Source organism: Pristiophorus japonicus, chromosome 1 (assembly GCF_044704955.1).
Source record: "Pristiophorus japonicus isolate sPriJap1 chromosome 1, sPriJap1.hap1, whole genome shotgun sequence".
Lineage (NCBI taxonomy): Eukaryota > Metazoa > Chordata > Chondrichthyes > Pristiophoridae > Pristiophorus > Pristiophorus japonicus.
In genome coordinates, this window is record NC_091977.1 from 249050438 (window position 1) to 249077075 (window position 26638).

Here is a 26638-nt window from a genome sequence, read left to right on the forward strand (position 1 = left end):
TTTAGCGCCGGAATACCTCAATGGCTGGAGGCCGCAAAATTTGGCAAACGGTGACCAGCGGTAGCGGTAGTGGTAAAATCCGGCCTTGCATGACTGCATTTGTGCGCCGGAGCCGAATTCAGCAATCTGAAAAAAAAAACGGACCTTCTGTGCATGCGCGATTTTTGTTTTCACCAATTTTTTTCTTCCGACTTTTTTTTCCGTGATTCTGGTCAGATGTCAGGGTGCGCCCACGCATGCGCAGTACACCCAGATCGCAATCTGCCATTTTTCACAGACAAGAGAAGATGCAGCAGGGTGATCATGGGAGGCAGAGGGCCAGGAAATGTAATTCCAATGTCACAGAGGCACTGAAAACAGCAATTGAGAGTAGATAGGGGAAGTTTAATAGGGGAAGTTTAATAGGAGGGGTCGAAGTAGCCGCCCCTCCACCCCAGCCATTGTAAAGAGATTTTGGACCTGTATTGCTGAGGAGGTCTCCTCAGTAAATTACATTCCCAGGGCCCAACAGCAATACAGGAAAAGGTGGAATGACCATTGCAGGGTTGTGAGAGTAAGTAATATTTTTATTGATGCACTCCTGAATTACTTAAATTGTAAATCTGACACATGTTGCTGTAGGTAGGCTTAGTGTTGCACCTTATTTGCTAAGAGTGATTGTTTCGCATTAAGACTGCTTTTTGACATCTTAAAAGATGTTTCTGCACGTCGATGTCTTGCTCATGAACCACGTGCAACTACCAGGGCCATTAAACAGAGGACTGTATTAAATGCACACAGTATGGTATAAAAGCTTTGATGGCGATCTGTGTGTGCCACAAGAGCAGAAGGGCACTCTGGTAACCATTTCTATTGTCAGTTTTCCAGGAAAAGTTGTCGCACAATCACCGTGAGCAGTGACGGACAGATGGTGGTCCGCCCCAAACACATTCCTGAACAGACCTGGAGGAGAGAGTGGCTGGCTTAATTGGTGCCTCCGGGAGGTCAACTATCCATGCGGGTGCTGAGCCCATGTTCCGAACTGACGGTAAGTCCTGCAAAATCCCCGGGCTGGGTTGGCGTAATTTGATGCTGTGTCTGTGGACCGTATTCATGTCACCCTGCCCCCTCCCCTGCTGCTAACCACTCGTCTGTTGTTTTCCATTTTGCAGAGGAGGATTCTGAGGCGCCACATCCTCATATGCAAGCTTCCACCTCAGCCCATCGTGTGTGGGTCGAGGAGGAAGATGAGGGCCACGCTGAGGACCCTCCATGTGAGGAACAACATCATGAAGCTGTTGTGGTGGGGGGGGGATTAGGGTAGAGGGGGTGGTGGGGCTGGAAGGGGTGTAGAGGGGTGGAGGGGAGCGGAGGGGGAGGAGGGGGCAATGCAGTCAGGCAGTCTTTTAGCTGTGGCCGCAATTTCCTCGAAGGAAGCCACATTCACAGGTTTTGTCGCATCCGAGGCAGCGGGTCCAAGTCGTGTGCAGCAACGCACCCCCAGGGTTGAACCCCGTATGCCATCTCTTCGGAAGTTGAGTCGGCAAAGCTGGTCTGCTGAAAGACAGGCAGATGCACACCTGGATATGGTGGGACTGTCATGGGAGAGTGTCGAACTCAGTTGAGAGCTCCTCCAGGCCCTAGGTGGCACAATCTGCGACACAATCTGCAGACAGGAGGGAGGGCATGTAGCAGATTGCAGCTGCGATCCGGGAGAACACCGAGGCTGTCAATGCCCTGTGGCAATTGATGGTCTCGACTTTTAGCACTGCAGTACTCAGTGTCATATCACCCAGACCAATAGCACCTGTGAAAGGAGGGGCCGAGCAAGAGCCTTCCGACACAGAAGCCAGGCCTCCCATACCCCGAGCTTCTCCAGGGGGTCCAATGGCGTCTCCATTGTTTCTCCCCAAACAACAGCAGTGCTCTGCATGCCTTGCTGCACACTGTCTTGGTCCCAACGCAGATAGGGTAGGGACAAGAAGCAAGAGTGGGGGGGGGGGAGGGGGGGTTAAGATCGGGGGGTGGGGGGGGGAACAGGTAAACACAGTTAAAAGACATTCGGTGCAGGGTTGTTGTTGTTTCGTTGCTGTAGTTTCCCTGTTTTAGTTATTTTATAAAAGTTTTACAAATTGTGTTCAAGTTAAAAATGTATTTAAATTTCAAAATTAAAGTTCACATTTCAAGAATGTACAAATGTTTCATAAATTTACAAATCTTTTACACATTCTTTTGTTCACCTTAACCATTCTTGTGCAGTGTCTCATTTATAGAGTAAGAGGGGGAATAGTCAACATGGTGGGATAGAGTGGGCAGGCAACAGTGAAACGTGCTGTTTCAAGCAAAGCGTTGATTTAGGAGCTGCTGACGTTGGACTTTTGCAGTGGCGAAAAGCTCCATGAGGCCTCCACTGTGGTGGTGGCGGTGGTGTGGGTTCATCACCATTCTCCTCATTCTCCCCATCCCCTCTCTCCTGAGGTGGTCCTGCAGTCCCCAGTGGAAAATCCTGTCCCCTCATGATGGCTAAGTTGTGTAACATGCAGCACACCACAATGAACTCAGCGAGCTGCTGAGGGGAGTATTGCAGGCTGCCTCCAGAGTGGTCCAGACATCGGAAGCGCTGCTTGAGCAATCCAATTGTCTTGTCAATGATGTTACGTGTGGCTATATGGCTGTCATTACAGCGGTGCTCGGGTTGTGTCTGAGGGTTCCGGAGGGGGGGTCATGAGCCAGGTGGCGAGGCCGTAACCTTCGTCCCCCAGCATCCAGCTCTGGCCTTGTGGGTGACGCCCAACAGGTATGAGACACCGCTCTCACGCAAGATAAAAGCAGCATGGATACTCCCTGGAAATTGGACATTTACTGCCATAATGCGCTGAGTATGGTAGCAAATGATCTGTACGTTCAGGGAGTGGAATCCCTTTCGGTTTTGGTAAACCTCTGGCTCCTCTAAAGGTGCTCGCACGGCAATGTGCGTACAGTCAATGGCACCCTGAACCTTGGGAAAGCCAGCAATTCGTGCTAAACCTACAGCCCTCTCATTCTGTGCCTTCTTGGTCATTGTGAACTTGATAAAGTCCATGCTGTGTGCGTACAGTGCAGTAGTCATCTGGCGAATGCAGCTACATGTAGCGAACTGTGAGATGCAGCATATGTCCCCTGATGATGCCTGAAAGGAGAAGGCAAGTGTCGCAGTCACCTTCACCTCGACGGGCAGTACAGTCCTGATGCTGCTGGTAGGCTGTAGGTCTGCCTTTGAGCTGGCATATCTCTGTGACAACCTCTTTTCGAAAGCGCAGCCTTCCAACGCACTGTGCTTCAGACAGCTGCAGGTATGAGCGCTGTTCCCTGTAAACTCATGGGGGGTAAGGCCTCCTCCCCATATGTCTGCGAGCTCTTTGATTACGCTCAAAATGCTCTTGAATAAGCTTCTTCCAGCTTGATGCTGCATAGAAAACGCAGCCAGCAACAATGGCAGAGATATTATAGCCCCCATTCTTTTAAATGTCCTCAAATGTCCTCAAATAGCCTTAAAAAACAAAGTATGAACTCACAAAAACCTCAATATGTAAACGCCGTCTTTCCTCCAAATCCTTTTATGCACTTAACTTTTGCTCCCTTTCTCAAGATAGTGTCGTTAGCAGCAGGAGCGTCATGGGTCCGAGCAAGACTTGATTTTTTTCCGGCGTGTTTTTGGGCGGGTGGTAAAAATGGCGGTATCAGCGAATTTCCCGCCCGTGGCGATAGCGGGGCGTTGCACACCGATTGACATCATAATTTTTTACTGCCGGCGCAAAACCGCCGCCGACCTTTCCGCCCAGGCGGTAAATTTTGTGCGCCGCATTTAATGCCCCCCCCACCCAAAAAAAAACTTTTTACGCCCCACTACAGCAGTAAAATGGCAGTAAACGGGCGCAAACCTGCCGAATTTCTAGCCCCGTATGGCTTAATCAAAATTGCTACAATTTAGTAGTTTAATGATCAGGTACTCCTTAACAAGAGAAATTATACTCCAGTGAATTTGGCACAAAAAAACATTTAGCTCTCAATATTCTATAAAGTTTTTCAAATGGGTTCAGTGGGAAAGCCAGACTTTCTGAGGATATCAAAACAACCCAGACTGGCCATGCTTGAGAACAATTTTGGAGATAATTTGTTGAGTTGGTATAGCAGGCAAGGAGCCTGTGAGAAATTATTAAGTAAATGGAAATAAAAATCAGGAGAGATGTAAAATGGGCTGCCTGATTTGCAATCACCCTTTTACACTATCACACAAAGTCAAAATTACCCTCCAAGTGTTTTCCATATTGCTTCACGCAAAAATTGCAACAGAAGAACATAAATAAGAACATAAGAAATAGGAACAGGAGTAGGCCATATGGCCCCTCGAGCCTGTTCCGCCATTCAATAAGATCATGGCTGATCTAATCATGGATTCAGCTCCACTTCCCCGCCCGCTCCCCATAACCCCTTAGTCCCTTATCGTTTAAGAAACTGTCTATTTCTGTCTTAAATCTATTCAATGTCCCAGCTTCCACAGCTCTCTGAGACAGCAAATTCCACAGATTTATAACCCTCCGAGCGAAGAAATTTCTCCTCATCTCAGTTTTAAATGGGCGGCCTCTTATTCTAAGATCATGCCCTCTAGTTCTAGTCTCCCCCATCAGTGGAAACATCCTCTCTGCATCCACCTTGTCAAGTCCCCTCATAATCTTATACGTTTCGATAAGATCACCTCTCATTCTTCTGAATTCCGATGAGTAGAGGCCCAACTTACTCAACCTTTCCTCATAAGTCAACCCCCTCATCCTCAGAATCAATTGAGTGAGCCTTCTCTGAACTGCCTCCAAAGCAAGTATATCCTTTCGTAAATATGGAAACCAAAACTGCACACAGTTTTCCAGGTGTGGCCTCACCAATACCTTATATAGCTGTAGTAAGACTGCCCTGCTTTTATCCTCCATCCCCTTTGCAATAAAGGCCAAGATACCATTGGCCTTTCTGATCACTTGCTGTACCTGCATACTATCCTTTTGTGTTTCATGCACAAGAACCCCCCAGGTCCTGCTGTACTGCAGTACTTTGCAATCTTTCTCCATTTAAATAATAACCTGCTTTGATTTTTTTCTGCCAAAGTGCATGACCTCACACTTTCCGACATTATACTCCATCTGCCAAATAGCCTGTCTATGTCCTTTTGCAGATTTTTTGTGTCCTCCTCACACATTGCTTTTCCTCCCATCTTTGTATCGTCAGCAAACTTGGCTACGTTACACTCAGTCCCTTCTTCCAAGTCATTAATACAGATTGTAAATAGTTGGGGTTCCAGCACCGATCCCTGCGGCACCTCACTAGTTACTGGTTGCCAACCAGAGAATGAATCATTTATCCCGACTCTCTGTTTTCTGTTAGTTAGCCAATCCTCTATCCATGCTAATATATTACCCCCAACCCTGTGAACTTTTATCTTGTGCGGTAAGCTTTTATGTGCAGTAACATAACTTGAGAGTGAAGTTACCAAACTGACTGAGCACCTTAATTTGGCAGGTGATGTGAGACCACCTGGATGAGGCCATCTCATACTATTTTAGCTTCATAGCAGTTGCAGTAGAACTACAACCAGTGTGAGGCAAACTACATGAAGAATCCAGGCAGTCCAACATTTCAAACACACTTTTTAAGCTTTTAACCATTGGCAAAGAGCAAACTATGTTTTTTATTCACTTTTTGCTAACATTAAACACTTAACAAATATTTGGGCACCACTGAGCAGAGAACAGCGCATTTGTGCAAGTACATAATTGCAGAGCGCTGCTTCCTGATTAGAAAGCGGTGCAGATGGAACAGTATAACGCAACAGTGTTAGTTCTGCATCACACGAAAAGCGCAATAATTATGAAAATTTGTTAACTTGTGTGTGTGCATGCAAGTGTGTGTATGCGTGCATGCTTGTGTGCGAGTATGGTGCAGAAAGCTTTTAACCCGGTCCATTATGAAGGAAGACATCTAAACTATTCCATACTGTTCAACAATCATGATATACTTGGTAACCAAATTGTGGACAATATGGATTTTACTATCTTGCTAAGACAGACCATTGAAAAAAGTTGCTGTATTTTTTTTTGCAACATTACAACTTCATGGGATTGTCATAGTGAGAAATTAACCAAATAGCACTTTGTCATGTCCAACTGATTTCCCCCCAACCCCGCAAATCAAATCAACCTAAGTTGATTGGGTCTTCATTCAAGTCAATATAGGAGAACGTCAAATCATTTAGAGCCCAGCTGTTTATTGGATTAAGTGTCAAACTGTGACAAAATAAATAATAAAATAGGTGACTGACTTATACCATGTGTCAATCAGGCTTCAGATTAGTAAAATTAAAACGAACATGAAAGCTTAACAAGAGCAACAACAACAATTGGCATTTATACAGCATCCTTAAAGTAATAAAATGTTCCAGGAGCTTCACAGGAGCAATCTTCAAACAAAATTTGACACTGAGCCACATAGGAAGATATTAGGACAGAGTTTGTTCAAAGAGGTAGGTTTGAAGGAGTATCTTAAAGGAAAGAGAGGTAGAGAGGCGGAGAGGTTTAGGGAGGGAATTCCAAAGCTTCGGGCCTTGGCAGCTGAAGGCAGGGCCGCCCAATGGTGGAGCAATTAAAATCGGGGTTACACAAGAGGCCAGAAATGGAGGAGTGTAGATATCTTGGAGGGTTGTGGAGCTGGAGGAGATTACAGAGATAGGGAGGGGTGGGGTCATGGAGTGATTTGAAAACAAGAATAAAATAAATGCAAAATTCAATATTGTTTTAAAATAAAGTTACAGAATTCTAATTGATCCAGAAGATGGTAAGAATTTTACAGAAATTACTGTTTACCAAGACTTGGATCCTGGAGGATATTGTGGTGGAAGTTATTTTCTTTCACACTTAACAAAATGTAAATAATTCTAAGAATAATGGTATTTTGTAATAGCATTTCTTTTCTTCCAAAGGCAGTTTCTTGACAGATTTCATCAAAGACATATTTGAAGTGCTTATGACTGCAAAATCAACAAGCTATTTATAAAATTCAAACACATTGGTAAGTGTATTCAAAATCTCATTTGAAAGTCAGAAAATATGTTAGCTAATATTTTTTCAGAAAAAAATATTTCTAGTGGCAAATACATCGGCTTCTGAGCAAATATTAATGTGCTTACCTGGAATTTTTAATAGAATGGAATGTGCTAATTCATTGACAATTTCATCAGTGCTTTTGCCAGTTCCACGTGCCATAACATTGGGCTGTACTTCAAGAACTGTCAGTATCATGTTGCTGGTTTCCTTGCGCTGTAATAAGAGGAGTGATGAACAGACACATTATATAAGAGTTCAAAATATTTCCATTCAGAAAAGAGCTTTGCTTCCAGAAAAGAGCGCAACATGATACAAATCAATTGTCATGTTGGTCAGAGGAAATTCAAAAAATTAATTTATTGCAGGTCATTTTATCATTGTATAAATTTAAAGGCAGCCAACATAAACTACTCAAAATTATAGAATCAGAAATCTCACCACAAAAGGAGGTTATTTAGCATCCTGTTCCAGTGCCACCTACATATCAGAACTATCTATCCTAACAATAATTGCTTTCTTTGCCCTTTTCTTTTTAATATTTTTCCTTTTCAATTTTTAATTTAATTTCCTCTTCAATGGCATAATTAATTCAGTTTCAATAGCTACTTATGGTAATGCATTCCATATTCTAATGAGCCGTTGTCTGAAGTAGCTTTTCTAACCCCCTTTTCCTTTTATACTGATAATACTATTCCTAAATTTACCAATTTGCTGACTGATGAAGATCATCTTCGCAAATCCTTTCAAAACTTTAAACACTTCAATCAAATCTCGACTCTAGTGAATTCAGTCTTAGGTCGAGGTTTTCCAAGAGGTCAGTATCGGTGATTGGTGGCGGGTCTTTCCCCCAGTGGGTCGGGACCCCATTGTGAACCCGCCACCATGCGCCCTTACCAAATGTCGGGTTTACAACTGCTGAGCAGACCTGACACGCAGCTGCGGGGGAGGCAATTACAATCATTAGTGGCTTGTTTACAATGAGTTTACAACTGACCCTTTGAATTTCACAGCTCACCCACGGGTTTCACGCAGTTGCTAAACCACGTCCGTGAAGTTGAGGCAGGAGGTCAGTGGGCATTGAATCAGCTGATGAGTTGACAGCTTCAAAATGTACAGTAAAAGCTCCCACCTGAGGGATATCTTACCTCAGCCACAAGCTCTTCCTCACTGCATTTCCACAACAGATTTTCACCATGCTGCAAGTCTTTACATAAGTCTATATCCAGTCTGACTTCATTACCTCTGTCACCATTGACAGATCGCTTCTGTCATCTCTACTTCACCTGCCATCTATTCCATCAGCATGGGTGCCCTTTATATTCTCTCAGCTTGGTCCTCAGAATCCCACCACAATCATCCCCAACACCAGAAACACCAAGCACACCAGCAGAAAAAACAACCTTCTCTGCAATCAATTGATGCTGCACCTAACACATTGTTGCCCGTGATGACCTCACATGGCCAGATTTACTTTACTTGACACTGTACACCAAGTTGGCATCACCCCACACCAACACCACAAAGCATCCCTACAGTGCCCTATCCATTCCTTTCACGTTCATCATCATTGCCGGGGGGGGGGGGGGGGCAGGGGCACCACGTTATGTCACACCATTCACTGCAACTCACTAAGCCACTTCCAAAGATGCACACAAATCTGTCCAAGAAAGCAAAGTGTTGAAACTAATGGTTTAAATATTTGACACCACATTAACAGAAACATAATATGGACATTGTATAAAACACCCAAGTACCTACCCTAGTGTTGTCAGCTGGTATGATTGCACTAGAATGGGGGCAACTGTGAGGGTTGGCTAGTCAGATGGAAATGTAGTAATATAAATGGAGCGAGAGGAAAGTGTGGAGGTGCAAGGTAAGTTGCTATGAGTAAGGATGAGCAAGAGTAAGGTAGAGAAGGCAGAATGATGGGTTGTTATGAAAGGCACAGCAGGATGAGGTTGAGTGTGGCTTTGTATTAACGTTTAGTGATCTACTGAGATCATTGAAACGTTTGCGGCACTGCACCCAAGTCTTCCTGAATACATCCCTGCTTGTGACCTCCTCTGCAATGTGCAACCAGGCTGTGTTGATCTCCTGGGGAGATTTCTTCTGCCCATGGGAAGGGAAGAGGACTTTCCTGCATGCTGTGACACCCTCTATAAGCCATGGACCTGTTGAGGTTGGCAAAATCACAGCCATAGTTTTTCAAGTCTCATATCATACGATGTCCTCTCATCCCTCGTACCATCTTAGTAAATCCGTGTTGTACCTTTTACATGGCTCTAAAATCTTTTCTTCTGAATGGGGAGCCAAAAATGTACACAACACTCCAACTGTGGCCTAACTAATCTTGCACAAATTCATTATCATCTCCTTGCTTTTTTATTCAATGCCCCAATATATATCAAACCCAGGATCCCATTTTTATGGCATTTTCCACCTGCAATATGTTTTCAAAGAACTGTGTAACCGTACCCTATGTTTGCTTCTTCCAATCCTTTAAGAATGTTACAATTTAGGTTATATTTACATTCTCTGATCTTTTCCCCAAAATGTACATGCTTTATCAAGATAACAGCAAAGACAAGTTTGAATAAAATGAGTCTTATTGCACATTCAACTGCTTATGATTTCACACATACACTAATAATGGTTTTGTTAATTTCAGGCATAATTTTCTCCCTTTCCCTTATGATGGCAATTCCAAAGGCTTTGCAAGCTCTTTGATACCTTATACTTGCGGCCATTCTTCATTTATGAAGAGAATGCTACCTGTGTATTGGATTATGACAGCATCACAGGTGTGAATAACCTTATTCTCACTGACATTTATGCATGCACATTTTCAGGTTGGAGATAATGCTCAGATGCAAAAACCCAGGTTCACTTTTTTATCTCCCTTGGCTGAAAAACTGGGACCAACTATAATGTTCCCATCACAAACTCAGTTGATAAATTAATTCAGCGCAAACTAGGAACTAAATCTTCACTTTCCTGGGTTTTATGAGTAAACAATACATTGCATGTTGCATTTATCTACTGAGCCATTGGAAGGGGTCAATGAATTTAAGTCAAATGTAAAGATATTTTGTAGAGCATTATAGACTGAATAATAACTTAAAGCAGATTTGTTGGTATGATTAAGCCAAGTTAATACTTTTATAAAATGTATCATCCTTACAGGAATTTTTGGAAAAGTCTGATTTGAGTAAATGTTCATTTGTGTAGATGAACTAGATGTGATAATGGGCAGATCAAATAAAGATCCACTTTTATCCATGTATTTCAATTTGTGATTATTATGAATTGCCTATTCCCCTCCCCAAAACTGAACAGATTCTAATTTACTTCTCTTCTTGAAATTCTTCACCTATTTCCTCATGCCACACAGCATTCCTTGACAGTGAGAAGTGGTAAAGCAATCTGCTTCCAGGGCTTTGCCAATGAATCTCTGAATCAGGCACTGGAAGGTAAATGAGGGTAGTAAAATTTCAAATTAAAGATTTGCATTTATATGGAGCCTTTCACGACCTCAGGAGAGTCCCACAACATTTTACAGCCAATGAAGTACTTTTGAAGTGTAGTCACTGTTGCAATGTAGAAAACATGGCAGTCAATTTGCGCACAGCAAGCTCTCACAAACGGCAATGTGCTAATGACCAGATAATGGCCTGGATTTTGCAGAGGTAATGACGGCAAACGTGTTACCCTCTGAAACTGACAGCAACTTCAGGATTTAGTGCATGCGCAGATATACACAGAAATCCAAAAGTTGCGGATAGTCATTTGCTGCTCCCCTGCGAGTTATGTTGTGGAACTCCAAAGAGCTGGCAATCAGTTCAAATCACACTGACGAACTAAAATGTCCCCTATTATGCTGGAATATTGCTGTTAACCACCACCGCCCCCAACCCCCACCTCTCCCACACTCACTGAAAAAGTTAAGCCTTGTTGAAAGAGGTGTAACTGGGTTTTTAACAGCATACTGACTGCTGAACAACTGTTCTGGCCCTGAAAGACTAAATCTATATTTGTGGAATGACACATTTTTCCGTTAATATGATTAAGAATTACATGATTTTTAAAATACAATTTGTTTTAATGTTTGTTTATGATATTTCAGCTTCTACCTTAACCCTGTGTGTATGTCCTAACGTTTATTTCGCTCTCTATAAAATTTATAAAAAGTAAATTAGAATCTGTGCATTTTACTTCCTGGTTTGCGGTCTGTGAGAATTCTTCAATGTGATAGGCTGCTTAGTGTGCTTGGTGACATCACTGTTTCTGGAGGCTGAAGATTCGCTTGATTTGGCACCAGATGCAAACTAAGGTCGCGAGAACTAAAATTCACGCCACAGAGATTGCTAGATCTTTGTGGGCAGCTTTGTTCAAGGTCAACAGTGAGCGCCGTCGCTTCGCTGCTGACTGCAAATTCTGGTCCAATCTGTTTCTGTTATGTTGATTGAGGGATAAATATTGGCCAGGACACCGGGATAGCTACCCTGCATTCCATTTGGTCTTCTATTTTCTAATGCACTGGAAAAGCACCTCTGCTCAATAACTTTCTCAATCCATGCAATTGAGATCAGGAAATTCCCATGTAAGGAATTATGAAGGTACACCTCAATAAATCCTCACACAAATGTCTCTGCGCAACTCTCATTGACATTTTTCAGCTTGAATAATGCAAGTGTTCAATTCGTAAAATTGTAATAGATTGTGCAAAAATAAATAATGGACAAGGAAATTCCAAAAGGATTTCATCAATCATGTCAGCAAAATAGACTATTCTTCTCCATTACAGTGACAGCATATAATAGTGGATTGTCTTATGACTTGACAGTATCATGTCACCTTGAAGTATGCAGTACTATCATCTGACACAACATACATGTTTCATTGTGAAAGATTACTGAGATTATTTAATTAGCATAATACATTTAATACAAACCTGAAAAGCTAAATTAGCATTTTCATGCATCCCAAATATTTCTGGGTCATCAATCAGGGAAAGGCCTTCAATGTACTCTTTGTATGCCTGCAGGTTGTCTACCTCAGGACTATAGTAAATTCCTGAAATGCAGAACATTGGATAATTGCATTATATAGACATAGCTCATCTCATCGTTGTACAGGAGTTAGTAATTGATGACAGACAATTCAGCATCTCTCCAATAATCAAGCAGTATAAACATAATTTATAACCATCAGGAAATAAGACATTTTGCACATCAAAGAAATACTCTGCTTCAGTAAGAGAACTTGCTCTATTCACACATCTGCTCAGCAACTTTTCTATAGTAAAATGCTAATGTAGCACCACACTCTAATAAATCTCTTTTTATGATATAAATGCTGGGAATAGAGGAACACCAGGCCCGTCAGGCAGTAACAGAGACGCTCTGCACCTTGCCGCTGGCACCTCTACATCAGAAACTACAGCCAAAGACATTATGCTTTCAAGTGTTAGAGAACCAATCCTGGTGGAAGCTTTGATTTACAAGGTACACATGCTCCAAATAGATCTATAATCAAGCTCCACCATAGGCAAATCCCTTTACTTTAATGCTTAAGGATAATTTAAGGTTGCCAAAGGGAACATCAGAAACATAAACCAATCAGGTCCTGATGATTCCCAGGTCTGCCAAAGTCAGAAGAGATAACCTGTTCCACTTTGAAACTCTAGGCCTGAGTCTGACTATCCTTTGGAGAAGACAGACTGCCTTTAGGGCCTCTGGCATGGAAGCACCACTGTAGATATCCCTAGACCCTAAGCTCTGGAATTCCCTACCTAAACCTCTCCGCCCCTCTACCTCCTTCAAGATGCTCCTTAAAACCTACCTCTTTGACCAAGCTTTTGGTTACCTGCCCTAATTTCTTGTTATGCGGCTCTGTGTCAATTTTTTTATCTCATAATACTCCTGCGAAGCACTTTGGGACGTGTCACTACGTTAAAGACGCTATATAAATACAAGTTGTTGTTGTTGTTGTTGATGGTGTTGCTACATGCGCTGTGGAGGATTCCAGCATTGGAAAAACATCTTGCAAGATTGTGCACATGCAGCCAGTGACCTCCTCCATCCGAGCTGCTATCTGTAATATGCTCCTCAATGACTGCACCAACAGTTAATGCTCAGAAAGCATCCTTCTTTTAAAAGCAGGTCCTGTAAGTTCCAGATCTCCAAGCTCATCACCCAGAGTGGGACACAAGCTGGATCTCTGGACAGCAAGATCATCTTGTTCCTCCATCTCCACCAGCATCTCCTGCTCAATTGTGTGGTGTGTGTCACCAGTACACTCTGTTCTGGCTCCCTGTCTAAATCTTCAAGGATGGTTGGTTATAACAAAGCTGGTATTTGTAAGGGGTAGAATAAGTGTGACCTGTGAGGTGCTGGGATGCCTGAATTACTGAGGTCTGAATCTGATTCTTGTGACGCACTTAGAGAAAGAAAAGAGGAAGACAGGTTACAACAATGTCCTTCTAGGCAGGCACCACATATAGTTTTCAGTACAAAGAGGATATCATAAAGAGCTTCAGCATATATTTTGTTGCAGTAAATGAATAGGAGAATAGAAAGAGAAGGAAGAGGAGCAGAAGGTTATCACAAATTCTACACCAGGATTTTTGGGGCTTCCTCCTCATGGGGGTTTAGAAATTGCAAGTAAGGATGTTCTCCTCCTGTGCAATTTCCTCTCTCTGCTGTTAAGGGTCATTTTCCCCCGCTACCAAAGCAAAGGAAGTGAGCAATTGTTAAGATGGCATGTATTAAACCCAAGTGGAAGTATGCACCCTGTGATGGATATGATGGCATGTGCATGAAACATTGAGCTTCATGGGATGGCAATATTCTTTTGGACTGAATGTGAATTGAACTGGATTTCCAAAAGGCTTTCAATAAGGTACCACATAATAGACTAATGAATAAGGTCAGAGATTGCAGAGTCAGGGGACAAGTATCAGAATGGATAGCTAGCGAGAAGGATAGAATCGAAAAGTAGAGAAGTTCTGCTGAACTTGTATCGAACCTTGGTTAGACCACACTTGGAGTACTGTGGAAAATTCTGGTCACCACATTATAAAAAGGATAAAGAGGGTTCATAAAAGATTGACAAGGATGATACCAAAAATGCAAGGTTATACCTATCAGAAAATGATAAACAAGCTGGGTCTCTTTTCTCTTGAAAAGAGAAGGCTGAGGAGTGACCTAATAGAGGTCTTTGAAATTATGAAACGTTTTGAGAGTAGACATAGAGGGGGCCGAAATTCAGGGTCTGAGAGAGACCTGTTACTGCCTGTTTGCAGCGACCATTCGTCAAAATCGAATGGGTCAACTAGCCGACCCGACCGAAATTCAGGTCAGGGATTTTTCGGCCTGGACCCCATACCGCCCGATTCTGATGACCATCGAAAGCAAATCATCAGTTCGTGCACTGCTGTTTTTAAATAAAATAAAAAGTTACCGATCGATATTCAGCTGAACTCGCCGATCCCCCACCGCGCGGTGCCCCCGACGGGTTTTTCTGTCGGTGCACCCTCTGAAGAGTGAGCGCGGCCTAGCAGCGCGGTGGCCCTTAAAGGGGGGGACCCATTGCCGTGGCCATCATCTAGTAATCCTTGCCGGTCAACTTCCCAATCAGCTGGCAAGTCAGTGCCCTTGGGTTCGGCCGGGCCACCAATGGACATCCTGACACCCCTCTTGGGTTCAAGGCCACTGGCCTGGCCGAAACCCTCCCTGGTGGCCCAGTGGGCGAAGATTAAAAATTACAGAATGGCTCCCCGTTAACGGAGGGGAGAGAGCGTGGTGATGCACACGCGCTGTGATGTCACCACTACTCCACCGCTGATTGACAGTGGCGGAGTCTCTGTCCGACCTATTTTCAGCTACTCAGCCTGGCTTTCAGTCTATGGCCCGCCCCCATTATGACTCATTTCCTTTGGGACTTAGTCCTGAAAATGGCTCTTTCAACCGCATCAGGAATCCAGCGGTAAGTGCCACTAAAAAAAAAAATCATAGGTGCGCCAGCTTTCTTCCGCACCTGAATTTCGGCCCCAGAGAGACTGTTTCCACTTGTGGAGAAGAGCAAAATTAGAGGCCATCAATATAAGATAGTCACCAAGAAATCAAATAGTGAACTCTGAAGAAACTTCTTTATCCAAAGTGGTGAGAATGTGGAACATGCTACCACAGGGAATGGTTGAGGCAAATAGTTTAGATGCATTTAAGGGGAGGTTAGATAAGCATAAGAGGGAGAAGGAATAGCATTAGATGAGGAAAGATGGGAGGAGGATTGGGTGTAGCATAAACTGATTCGGCCAAATAGCCTGTTTAAGTGCTGTATATTCTACGTAATTCTATGAATGTATGAAAGGTTTTGACTGAAGGAACAGTTGTAGATGAAGGCTGGAAATGCCAAATGCTCCCCACTATATCATGAATGTTCATGGTAGGATATGAAAGTAGTTTATAACTTTGTGAAGGAGAGTTCATTATAACTGCCATACACACCACATTGCGGAAGGTTCTCCTTCCTTGGTTGATATGGTAATATCATTAAACTTCTTTTGGCACTTCTTCTAAAGGCACTGTTTGCTGTAGGTGGCATTTGTTCCCATTCACCCTGGCTGTGCTTCTTGGGGACCTGCAGTTATCACTGTTAAAGACGTCCCTTTCTCTGCCTTCTTTCCAGCAGAATTTCTGTACCTCCATTTAGCCTTCCTATCAGACAAGTTTTTTTGCTACAAGTTCGCTGACTTCTAAATTTCAAAAATCTTAATGTCTGCATGTCGGGGTGCCTTAAAAAAAAAATCACCCGACTCAATATTGGGTTGGACACCTTCTCTCTGTTTGTTGGTCCCTGAAATTGCACCTATTTTAAAGAAAATTAAAGTTTGCACTCCAAGACTTTACAGTCACGTCAGGGTAGAAATTGGATGGCATTGTTCCAGTTTTATAAATGTAAAACGGGCACACAGAAGGCTGATTTCAGGGACCAACATACCGCACTCAAAGAACGCTTAAACGACGTCCAACCCGATATGTGACCACTAGATTTTTCAGGGGTCTCTGATGGCTGCCGAAAATAACCATTGACTTCCTTATGTATGTAAGTGATGTGCCTTATGCCTGTTTTAGGTTCCCTCGCTTAACTTTGATATCACAGAGTTGATTAGGTGCCAGCCAAATTCCAGGTTCTTCCACCGCATCCCTGCCAGAGCTCCAGTAGCATTGTGCTAGAATTTACACTGCATGATGTTAAGGGAACATACTTATGAATTACAAAATATATTAATGCCATTATGTTAATTATTATGTGGTATCTTAGCATTCATGGTTATTTTGTTATATAGTTCCCAAAGTGCTACTCATGTCAAGAGAAATTCAAGTTTAGATCACAGCATTTTAAATTCAGTTTACAGTATCATAAATGCACAACACAATAATATACTGTGCCTATGATCAAGTTACTAACAACACACATTAGTCAATGATTAAAAAAGAGCTAAAGGAGCAGAATTTAAAAAATATATAAATGTTAACAGGAAATTGTTAAAATTGTTGAAGATGATAAAGTTGCATCATCAGCACTGAATGTTCACTTGCCTGATGAAGAATATTTATATCCAATTGACAAGATACCAGGTGAGAAGAATCGCTTTAAGATAGTGCGCAGACATCGCTGGTCCCAGGCATCTGTAACTCGACCTCCATAGGTGATCTCACCTATTCAGGGCAATTAAAGCACTTAGATGTTAAAACTTGCATGCATTCACTCTAATTAAAGTTCAAAATTTTGGTCTCATTTAAGTGCGCATTATCATCACCCATGGGTATGTGTTCTAGATGCAGAAAAACAACCTTCATTCTTGGAGCAATTTACATGGTCATATAACAGCATTTAAATACAAGTGGTAATATTTTATTCATTGTTTAGTGGCATGTCATCAAGCTAATTGCAGTGATTGTTTTAAAAACTGAGAAAAAACAGACAAATCTTCCACAAAATTCTTCCATACTCTTTTGTTTTATTAAAAACCGAATGCCCTGATAGAAGGACTCAGTGAGCAGCAATTTGTGGTAACTTTAGTGTACTGCATCATCTTTGTCAAACATTGTAGGTTTAGCGTCAGAAGAGCACATGACTACACCAATATGACTTTTTCAATTTCCAGCACCAGCCATCCTATTATCTCTGAGTGAGGCTGCCATCAGTGTCAAATTAGAAACAGTTGTAAGCTCATTCCCACTAAAGACAGGATTGAGACGGTCCCAAACTCAGACAGACAGTCAACAGATGAGAATTTCATCCCATCGGTCTGGGTTGGATGTGAGCCAAGGTTCAGAGATGAAGAGCAGGATCTAAATCATTGTTCCTTAGCCTAAAATGTGAAAAGATAATTTTCAGAAATTCCATGCCCGCCATGAGTGTGGTTTAGCGGGAGATGCAGAAGTCAGTCCACCTGATTCAGAGCACACCTGATCTTCCAGCCATTGAAAAATCAGCACAGCTTTAAACAATGTTCCCTGTAAGCTGCCTCCCCCAATGCATGGGCCATTCAAATTTTTGCGTGGTATCTAGAATGAAAAGCCGGTGAGCGGCCTGCACTGGACTTTGCAAATATCTGAGCAGGCCACATGGTGCACAGTTTAGCGAGAACATTGGTTCTAAATCTGGCCCACAGGCCCACGCCCAAGTCTATGATTGGAGTTCCTGTAAAGTAAGACTTTCGCTGTGCATGAAATTTTGGAATATTTATACCACAATCCCAAAAAATGCTATGAGGTTGGGCCGATCTTGGTGTGAAACTCATCTAGTCTCGCAACAGTGAATAGATGAAACCTACAAAGCAGGGAATGTTACAATTGTTCTCTGTCCTGCTCTAATTTCACTAGAGTCTATCATAGACAGATTGCTTGGCTAACTCTGGCTGTTTGAGGAAACAATATTAGGTCTGATTTTTCTCTGCTTTGTACAGCACATATACCTATACCCGAGTCTAATATAGAGACAAACTGCGCAAAGACCCATTATTTTGGGCCACCACCCTCTTTGCACTTCACATGCCCTTTCATTGACTTTTGTGATGGGGGAGCATTTCCACCTGGAGCAATTTAAATGTAGGGTAATGAGATAGTAGTGATATTAATGTGTCCTCTGTTGCATTTTCCTAGGTTTCTGTTCAGAAGCCAAATGGCCCATTGTAAGTAGGACTTCAAGGATGTGGCCAACCCCCTCAGATTGGAGGATCTCAAACGGGCCTGTCCTTTTCCCACCTCCAAATAAGTTGATTCCAAGGAGAGCAAGCAATATTAGCAGTCTAAATGCCTTATGGCTGTTATTTCTGGACAGGGCCCAAAGCCAGCAATCATTACTGCCACAGCAGACCTCTCTGTTCCACTTTCCTCGCCCATGTTTTAAGCACCAGTCTTTCCGAAATGGGGGCACTGTTTCCCTACAGCACAACAGTGACAACATATCATTAGGTGTGAAGTGCTTTGGAATATCCTGGGCTTATGAAAGGGACTATGTGAATACAAGCTCTTTCTATCTTTCACTGTTGCAGCGAGGGAATGTCTGGTTCATGATAATGGCATGATTCTGCAATATAGTTTAATAAGCTCCTGAAGTATAGGAATGTAGGAAAATAATGAAAAACTTCAAGGTTATTTGAGGCATCTGCCAACAGTAAATATATGGCAGGCTGACAACTAGCAGTTTACAGCATCCATACTTAGGACATGTGTCATGTTACATTTGTGTAGCCAGACCTTGTCATCTTTGTATAGGTCTGCCATCTTTTTCTGCAGCTGTTCCAAGGTTGTATGCTACTGTACACAGAGTTGACCCTGGCCACTACTTCCTGCATTTGCCCTACTCAAAGAGTACTAGAAAGATAAGCCCACACCCACCTAATGCAGCAGCACTTCCACTTTGCCATCCACCAAAACAGAGGATCTGGGTGCTTTGTTAATCAATCACTTGCTTACAAACAACATTTCCTTCCTTTTTTGGCTATCACTTCTTTTGCCCCATACAGCCTCTGGACAGGCAGCCAAAAATCAATGAGCCCCACAAAGTCTTAGAACAGATAAGGTCCCACATGGTAGACTGGTCATGAAGGTTAAAGCCCATGGGATCCAGGGCAAAGTGTCAAGTTGGATCCAAAATTGGCTTGGAGGTAGTAAGCAAAGGGTAATGATTGATGAATGTTTGTGTGACTGGAAGAATGTTTCCAGTGGGGTTCCGCAGGGCTCAGTACTGGGACCCTTGCTTTTTGTGGAATATATCAACGATTTAGATTTGAATATAGGGAGTATGATTAAGAAGTTTGCAGACGACACTAAAATTGGCTGTGTGGTTGATAATGAAGAAGAAAGTCATGTGCTGCTGGAGAATATCAACCTACTGGTCAGGTGGGCAGAGCAGTGGCAAATGGAATTTAATTCAGAGAAGTGTGAGGTGATGCACTTTGGGAGGGCTAATAAGGAAAGGGGATACACATTAAGCGGTAGGTCACTTAATAGTGCAGATGAACAAAGGGACCTTGGAGAGCTTGTCCACAGATCCCTGAAATTAGCAGGCCAGGTGGATAAGGTGGTTAAGAAGGCAGACGGAATGCTTGCCTTTATTGGCCGAGGCATAGAATATAAGAGCAGGGAGGTTATGCTTAAATTGTATAATACTTTGGTTAGGCCACAGCTGGAGTATTGCGTGCAGTTCTGGTTGCCATATTATAGGAAAGACGTGATTGCACTAGAGAAGGTGCAGAGATTTACTAGGATGCTGCCTGGAATGGAGAATCTTAGTTATGAGGATAGATTGGATAGATTGGGTTTGTTCTCATTGGAACAGAGGATGTTGAGAGGAGACCTCATTGCGGTGTACAAAATATGGAGGAGCCTGGACATCGTGGATAGTAAGGGTCTATTGCCATTGGTGGAGGGGTCTATTAGCACTCCCCGACCTTCCTACTCTTCTGCCGCCACCCTAGACTTGACTCCCTCTTAGTTAAACCTACAGCTTCTCTCTCTGCCTCTCTTGGCATCCTACGAAGGACCCATTGAGTTACTCATCGCTTCCTCCTTAAGAGCAGCAACCCCAACTGCCCCATCCTATTCTCTCACCGACCATGCCGCCCAGTACACTCACTGGGGACTAATCTTTCTTACCTTCTTCCCATCCCACTCACCCTTCCCAATGCTGACCCTGTGGACTCTGCCACTGGATCAACTATCACCGTCCTTCTCCCCATCTCCCTCCAGAATATCCGTGCATATGTGAACAAGGACCTTGCCATCCTTGAGGTATTTGTGGATGATTGCAATGACATCATAGCCTTGACAGAAACCTGCCTGAGGGATGATGATGCCTTTCCTCTAAATGAAACCTCCCTGCCAGGCTATACCTTCCACCACTTGCCCAGTCCAAACCGTCACAGTGGCGGTTTGGCTCCTATCACCAGATCACACCTTGATCTGTCCCTCTATTTTTCTGGCACCTTCTCCTCCTTTGAGCATCTCAACTTGTTCCACCCCTCTCTCCTTTCATTTAACATCCACTTTCTCTACCGTCCACCCAAGTATCAAGCCAAGTTTATCACTGAGGCATCTTCACTTTCCTCCCTCAGCTTCTGCACCAAGCAATTTCTTATCCTCAATGATTTCAACCTCCAATTCAACTCATCGTGCTCTCTCTCCTTTGAGTTCACTTTCCTCCTATCCTCCTGTAATCTCTCATTCCATATAAACTTCCCTACCCATATTCAAGGCCACTACCTTAACTTGAACATCTCACGTGGCCTCGCTACTCCCATCGTGTCAATCACAGATAAGGCCAGATCTGATCTCTTCCTCTTATCGCACTCCAACCACCCTCCCCTCCGAACTCTACTTTCTTCTGTGCCTGCTTCTGGAAAAAACTCTCTCCCAATTCAATTACAACTGCACTTTCAAAATTCCAACTGCCTAGCCTTTAGCCCTTCATTCACAAGGACATTTCTGCAGCTACCGATCTGCTCAACCACACCCTCACTTGCATCTTTGATGCCCTAGTACCCATTAAAACGATTATTCTCATCCTGGTCGTTCTCCGGTATGATGATCAACTCCGCTCCCTTAAGTCCAAGAGACGCAGACTTGAACGTACACGACTGAGAACTGGTTTAGCCATTCACCGCCAGATCTGGATGAACCACATAATGCTCTCCTCTGCCAAAACTGCTCACTTTTCCAAGATCATCCTGGAATGCAAAGATAACCCCAGTTTCTTTTCTCTACTGCAAACTGTTTTGTTAAACCTCTCTCCCCTGTCTCCTCCACCTTCACCTCCAACAACATGTGTGAGGAGCTCATGGACTTCTTTGTCACTAAGATTGAGACCATCCGATCAGCTGGCTCAGTCGCTTCCCTCTCGTACCCTAGCCCACCGGACCAAACTTCCTAAATAAAAACAGAAAATGCTGGAAATACTCAGCAGGTCAGGCAGCATCTGAGGAGAAAGAAAGAAAGCAAGAAAGGACTTGCATTTACATAGCATCTTTCATGACCACTGGACTTCTCAAAGCGCTTTACAGCCAATTAAGTACTTTTGAAGTGTGTTATGTATGTAAACTTTGTCAGTGTATGAGACTTGCCACCAAGGGGCGCATCTGTTGGTGACCCAAGGGTCACCTGCACACCCCGTGCAAGCAAGTATAAAAGGTTGTCTGCCATGCTGCTTGGGCACTTTGGAGTTTGATTAAAGAGACTAAGGTCACATCAGTGTGAGCTTACAGTATACAGTCTTGTGAAGTTATTTTGAACATAACAATTGGTGACGAGTAACAGATCGCAAACTTTCACGCAGTTATGGCTGCCATTGGTATTCTTGAGAGATTTGTTGAGGGTGATGATTGGGATGCCTTCATTGAGCGTCTTGACCAGTACTTCATGGCCAACGAGCTGGATGAGGATAGTAATGTGGTCAAGTGCAGCGCGATTCTCCTCACCGTTTGTGGGTCTACGATATATGGCCTCATCAAAAATCTGCTAGCACCGACGAAACCAACGGAAAAGACATATGCAGAGTTGTGCACGCTGGTTCGGGGACACCTCAAGCCAAAGGAGAGCATCTTAATGACCAGGTATCGCTTTTATACGCACCATCGCTCCGAGGGCCAGGACGTGGTGAGCTATGTCGCCGACCTAAGACACCTTGTGAGACCGTGCGAATTTGCTGGATTTTGGGGGGAAATGTTGTGGGACTTTTCGTGCTTGGAATCGGCCATGAGGTCATTCTTCGCAAGCTGCTGTCTGCCAAATCCCTAGATCTGAGCAAGGCCATCATGATAGCCCAGGCTTTCATGTCCACGAACGATAACACTAAACAGATATCTTCTCAGCATCGAAGCTCACCGACAAGTACTGTGCATAAAATAACGCCTTCAGCAGGTAGAACTGTACATGGCAGGGCCTACACGGCTGCAGAGGCCAGACCTAGGATGACTCAGAGTTCGCCACGGGGCATGAATGCGAATCCATTAACACCATGTTGGTGCTGCGGGGGTAATTACAGAACCTATCAATGTCAATTCAAGCACTACGTGTGCAAAGGCTGCGGAAAAAATGGGGCACCTCCAGCAAATGTGCAAATGTTCTGTGACCGCGTAGCAGAGTCGGCAGATGACCGATCCGGCGTGGATCACGCTGAACAAGTAAGAGAGGCAACACAACCCAAGGCTGAAGAGGAAGTGTATGGGGTACACACCTTCACCACCAAAAGCCCTGCGATAATGTTGAAAGTCAAATTAAACGGCATTCCAGTTTCCATGGAATTGGACACGGGGGTGAGTCAGTCAATTATGAGCGAGAAGGCTTTTGAGAAACTGTGGGGCAACAAGGCACAAAGGCCAAAACTAAGCCTGATTTATACAAAGCTGCGCACCTACACCAAAGAGCTCATACCAGTCATTGGCAGTGCGGCAGTGAAGGTATCGTACGATGGAGCTGTGCATGATTTATCACTATGGATTGTACCAGGCAATGGCCCAACGCTGTTCGGCAGAACTTGCTGGGAAAGATCCGATGGAACCGGAACGACATCAAAGCACTGTCTTCGGTGGATGACGCCTCGTGCGTTCAAGTGTTAAACAAATTTCTGTCGCTATTTGAGTCAGGCATCGGCAACTTCACAGGCGCCAAAGTGCAGATCCATCTTGTCCCTGATGCACGACCCGTTCATCACAAGACCTGACCGGTTCCATATATGATGCGGGAGAAAGTCGAGATCGAACTGGACAGACTTCAACGAGAGGAAATCATATCGCCAGTTGAGTTCAACGAGTGGGCCTGTCCAATTGTTCCGGTGTTGAAAAGCGACGGCACGGTCAGAATCTGCGGAGACTACAAGGTAACAATCAACCTAGTCTCGTTACAGGACCAGTACCCACTAGCCCAAGCGGATGAACTGTTTGCAATGTTAGCAGGGGGGAAGTCGTTCACCAAGCTGGATCTAACCTCTGCTTACATGACACAGGAGCTGGCTGAATCTTCGAAAAGATTGACATGTATCAACACGCAAAAAGGACTGTTCATATACCAAGATGCCCTTTTGGAATTCGCTCGGCTGCTGCCATCTTCCAGAGGGACATGGAGAGTCTGTTGAAATCGGTTCCGCGCACCGTTATGTTTCAAGATGACATCCTGATCACTGGTCGTGACACCACCGAGCACTTACACAACTTGGAAGAGGTTCTAAGGCGACTGGACAGAGTGGGTCTCAGGCTGAAATGCTCCAAGTGTGGTTTCCTGGCGCCAGAGGTCGAATTTTTGGGGAGAAAGATTGCGGCAAACGACATCAGACCCATGGACTCCAAGACGGAGGCCATCAAGAATGCACCCAGACCACAGAATGTGATAGAGCTGCGTTCGTTCCGGGGACTCAACTATTTTGGTAACTTTCTACCCGGGTTGAGCACTTTGCTGGAACCTTTGCATTTATTGCTACGTAAGGGTGACAACTGGGTTTGGGGTAAATCGCAAGAGACAGCTTTTGAGAAGGGCAGAAACCTGCTATGTTCTAACAAGTTACTTGTATTGTATGACCCATGTAAACGTTTAGTGCTAGCTTGTGATGCATCTTCGTACGGGGTCGGTTGTGTGTTACAGCAAGCCAATGTGTCAGGCAAACTGCAACCGGTTGCATATGCGTCCAGAAGTTTATCCAAGGCCGAAAGAGCCTATAGTATGGTTGAGAAAAAAATATTAGCATGCGTATACGGGGTTAAGAAAATGCACCAATACCTACTTGGACTCCGGTTCGAACTAAAAACCAACCACAAACTGCTCATTTCGCTGTTTTCAGAAAGCAAAGGTATTAACACCAATGCTTCGTCCCGCATCCAAAGATGGGCACTAACATTATCTGCATATGACTATGTAATCCGCCCCAGACCAGGCACTGAGAACTGTGCTGATGGCCTCAGTCGGCTACCATTGCCCACCACTGGGGTGGAAATGGCGCAACCCGCAGACTTGCTTCTTGTAATGGATGTTTTTGAGAGCGAGGGGTCACCCGTCATGGCTCGCCAGATCAGGACCTGGACTAGCCAGGACCCTGTGCTATCACTAATAAAAAACTGCATCCTTAATGGGAGCTGGTCGATTGTTCCCAGGGAAATGCAAGACGAAATTAAGTCGTTTTACTGACGCAAGGATGAAATGTCCATCCAATCGATTGTCTCCTTTGGAGGAATCGCGTGGTTTTGCCAAAAACAGGCAGGAAAACATTTATACTTGACCTACACAGTATCCACCCAGGCATAGTCATGATGAAGGCTATCGCCAGGTCGCACGTTTGGTGGCCCGGCATTGACTCGGAATTGGAGTCATGCGTACACCAATTTAACACTTGCTCACAGTTGAGCAATGCACCAACGGAGGCCCCACTGAGTCGGTGGTCATGGCCCTCCAAACTGTGGTCCAGGGTCCACGTAGATTTTTCTGGCCCCTTGTTCCTAGTAGCAGTGGACGCTTACTCCAAATGGATTGAATGTGTAATAATGTCATGTACGTCCACTGCCACCAATGAAAGCCTTCGGGCCATGTTCGCCATCCATGGTTTGCCTGCCGTCCTTGTTAGTGACAACGGACCATATTTCACCAGCTCGGAATTCAAAGAGTTCATGACCTGCAATGGCATCAAACATGTCAGGTCTGCCCCGTTTAAGCCCGCAACCAACTGTCAAGCAGAATGGGCAGTCCAAACTATCAAGCAGAGCTTGAAACACGTGACGGACGGTTCCCTGCAGACCCAGTTATCTCAGGTTCTGCTCCGCTACCGGACGCAACCCCACTCGGTTACCGGAGTTCCCCCTGCAGAATTGTTAATGAAGAGAGTACTCAAAACCAGACTCTCCTTAGTCTACCCGGATCTCAATGATCATGTAGAAACCCGGCGTCACCGGCATAACATGTACCACGGTCGTGCGGCTGTATCGCGTGACATTGCGGTCAATGACCCTGCGTTGTTCTTAATTGTGATCATGGTCCCAAATGGGTTGCTGGCACTGTTTTAGCCAAGGAGGAGAAGAGAGTGTTTGTTGTCAAACTTTTGAATGGACAAACGTGCAGAAAGCAGTTGGATCAGACCAAACTGCGATTCACTGACAACCAAGAACAGTTTGAAGAGGACATTACCATCATTGATCCACCAACACACATCCAACCAGCAATCGACCTCGCTGTCAATCACGAGGATGAACCCACCACGCCCGATAGTCCGATCAGACCAGCTGCGCTGCAGTGCAGCAGTGATCCGACCGACTCACCCATGCCAGGACTTCAACTCAGGCGATCAACCCGGGAACGCAGAGCCCCGGATCACCTCAACTTGTAAATAACTTGTACCTAAGATTTTGAGGGGGGGGATGGGGGTGGGGTGGGGGAGTGATGTTAAGTATGTAAACTTTATAAGTGTATAAGACTTGCCACCAGGGGGCGCACCTGTTGGAGACCCAAGGGTCACCTGCACACCCCGTGCAAGCAAGTATAAAAGGCTGTCTGCCATGCTGCTTTGGCACTCTGGAGTTTGATTAAAGAGACTAAGATCACATCAGTTTGAGCTTACAGTACACAACAGTCTTGTGGAGTTATTCTGAACATAACAATGTATAGTCACTGTTGTAATGTGGAGAGAGAAACACAGTAATGTTTCAGGTCGATGACCCTTCGTCAGAACTGTAAAAAGTTAGAGATACAACAGATTTTAAGCAAGTGCAGAGGCAGGGAAAGGAGGTGCGGGGGGAGGAGGGGAAATGAACAAAATGGAAGGTCGGTGATAGGGTGGAAGGCTGGAGAGATTAAATGGCAAAAGTCATGATGATGCAAGGCAAAAGTAATGGGACAAGTAAAGAAACAAAAATGGGTCTAGAATAGGTGTAAATGGGAATAGCAGAATCCTCAATAGCTGCTGTCTGAAAAAAATGGGGGGAGGGACTATGGTCTGAAATTGTTGAACTCGATGTTGAGTCCAGTAGGCTGTAAAGTGCCTAATCA

At 44.2% G+C, this 26638-nt stretch overlaps 1 protein-coding gene across 2 annotated transcripts in view; it reads right to left on the reverse strand.

Moving 5' to 3' along the window:
- Positions 1-26638, reverse strand: part of dnah6 (dynein, axonemal, heavy chain 6) — a 669683-nt gene that overhangs the window by 126476 nt on the left and 516569 nt on the right. For both annotated transcript variants that reach the window (XM_070888374.1, XM_070888373.1), the window contains 3 exons: positions 16709-16828; positions 12058-12179; positions 7190-7319 (listed from right to left, as the gene is read on the reverse strand). In XM_070888374.1, the coding sequence (XP_070744475.1) occupies positions 7190-7319; positions 12058-12179; positions 16709-16828 (372 nt within the window). The remainder of the gene's footprint in view (positions 1-7189; positions 7320-12057; positions 12180-16708; positions 16829-26638) is intronic.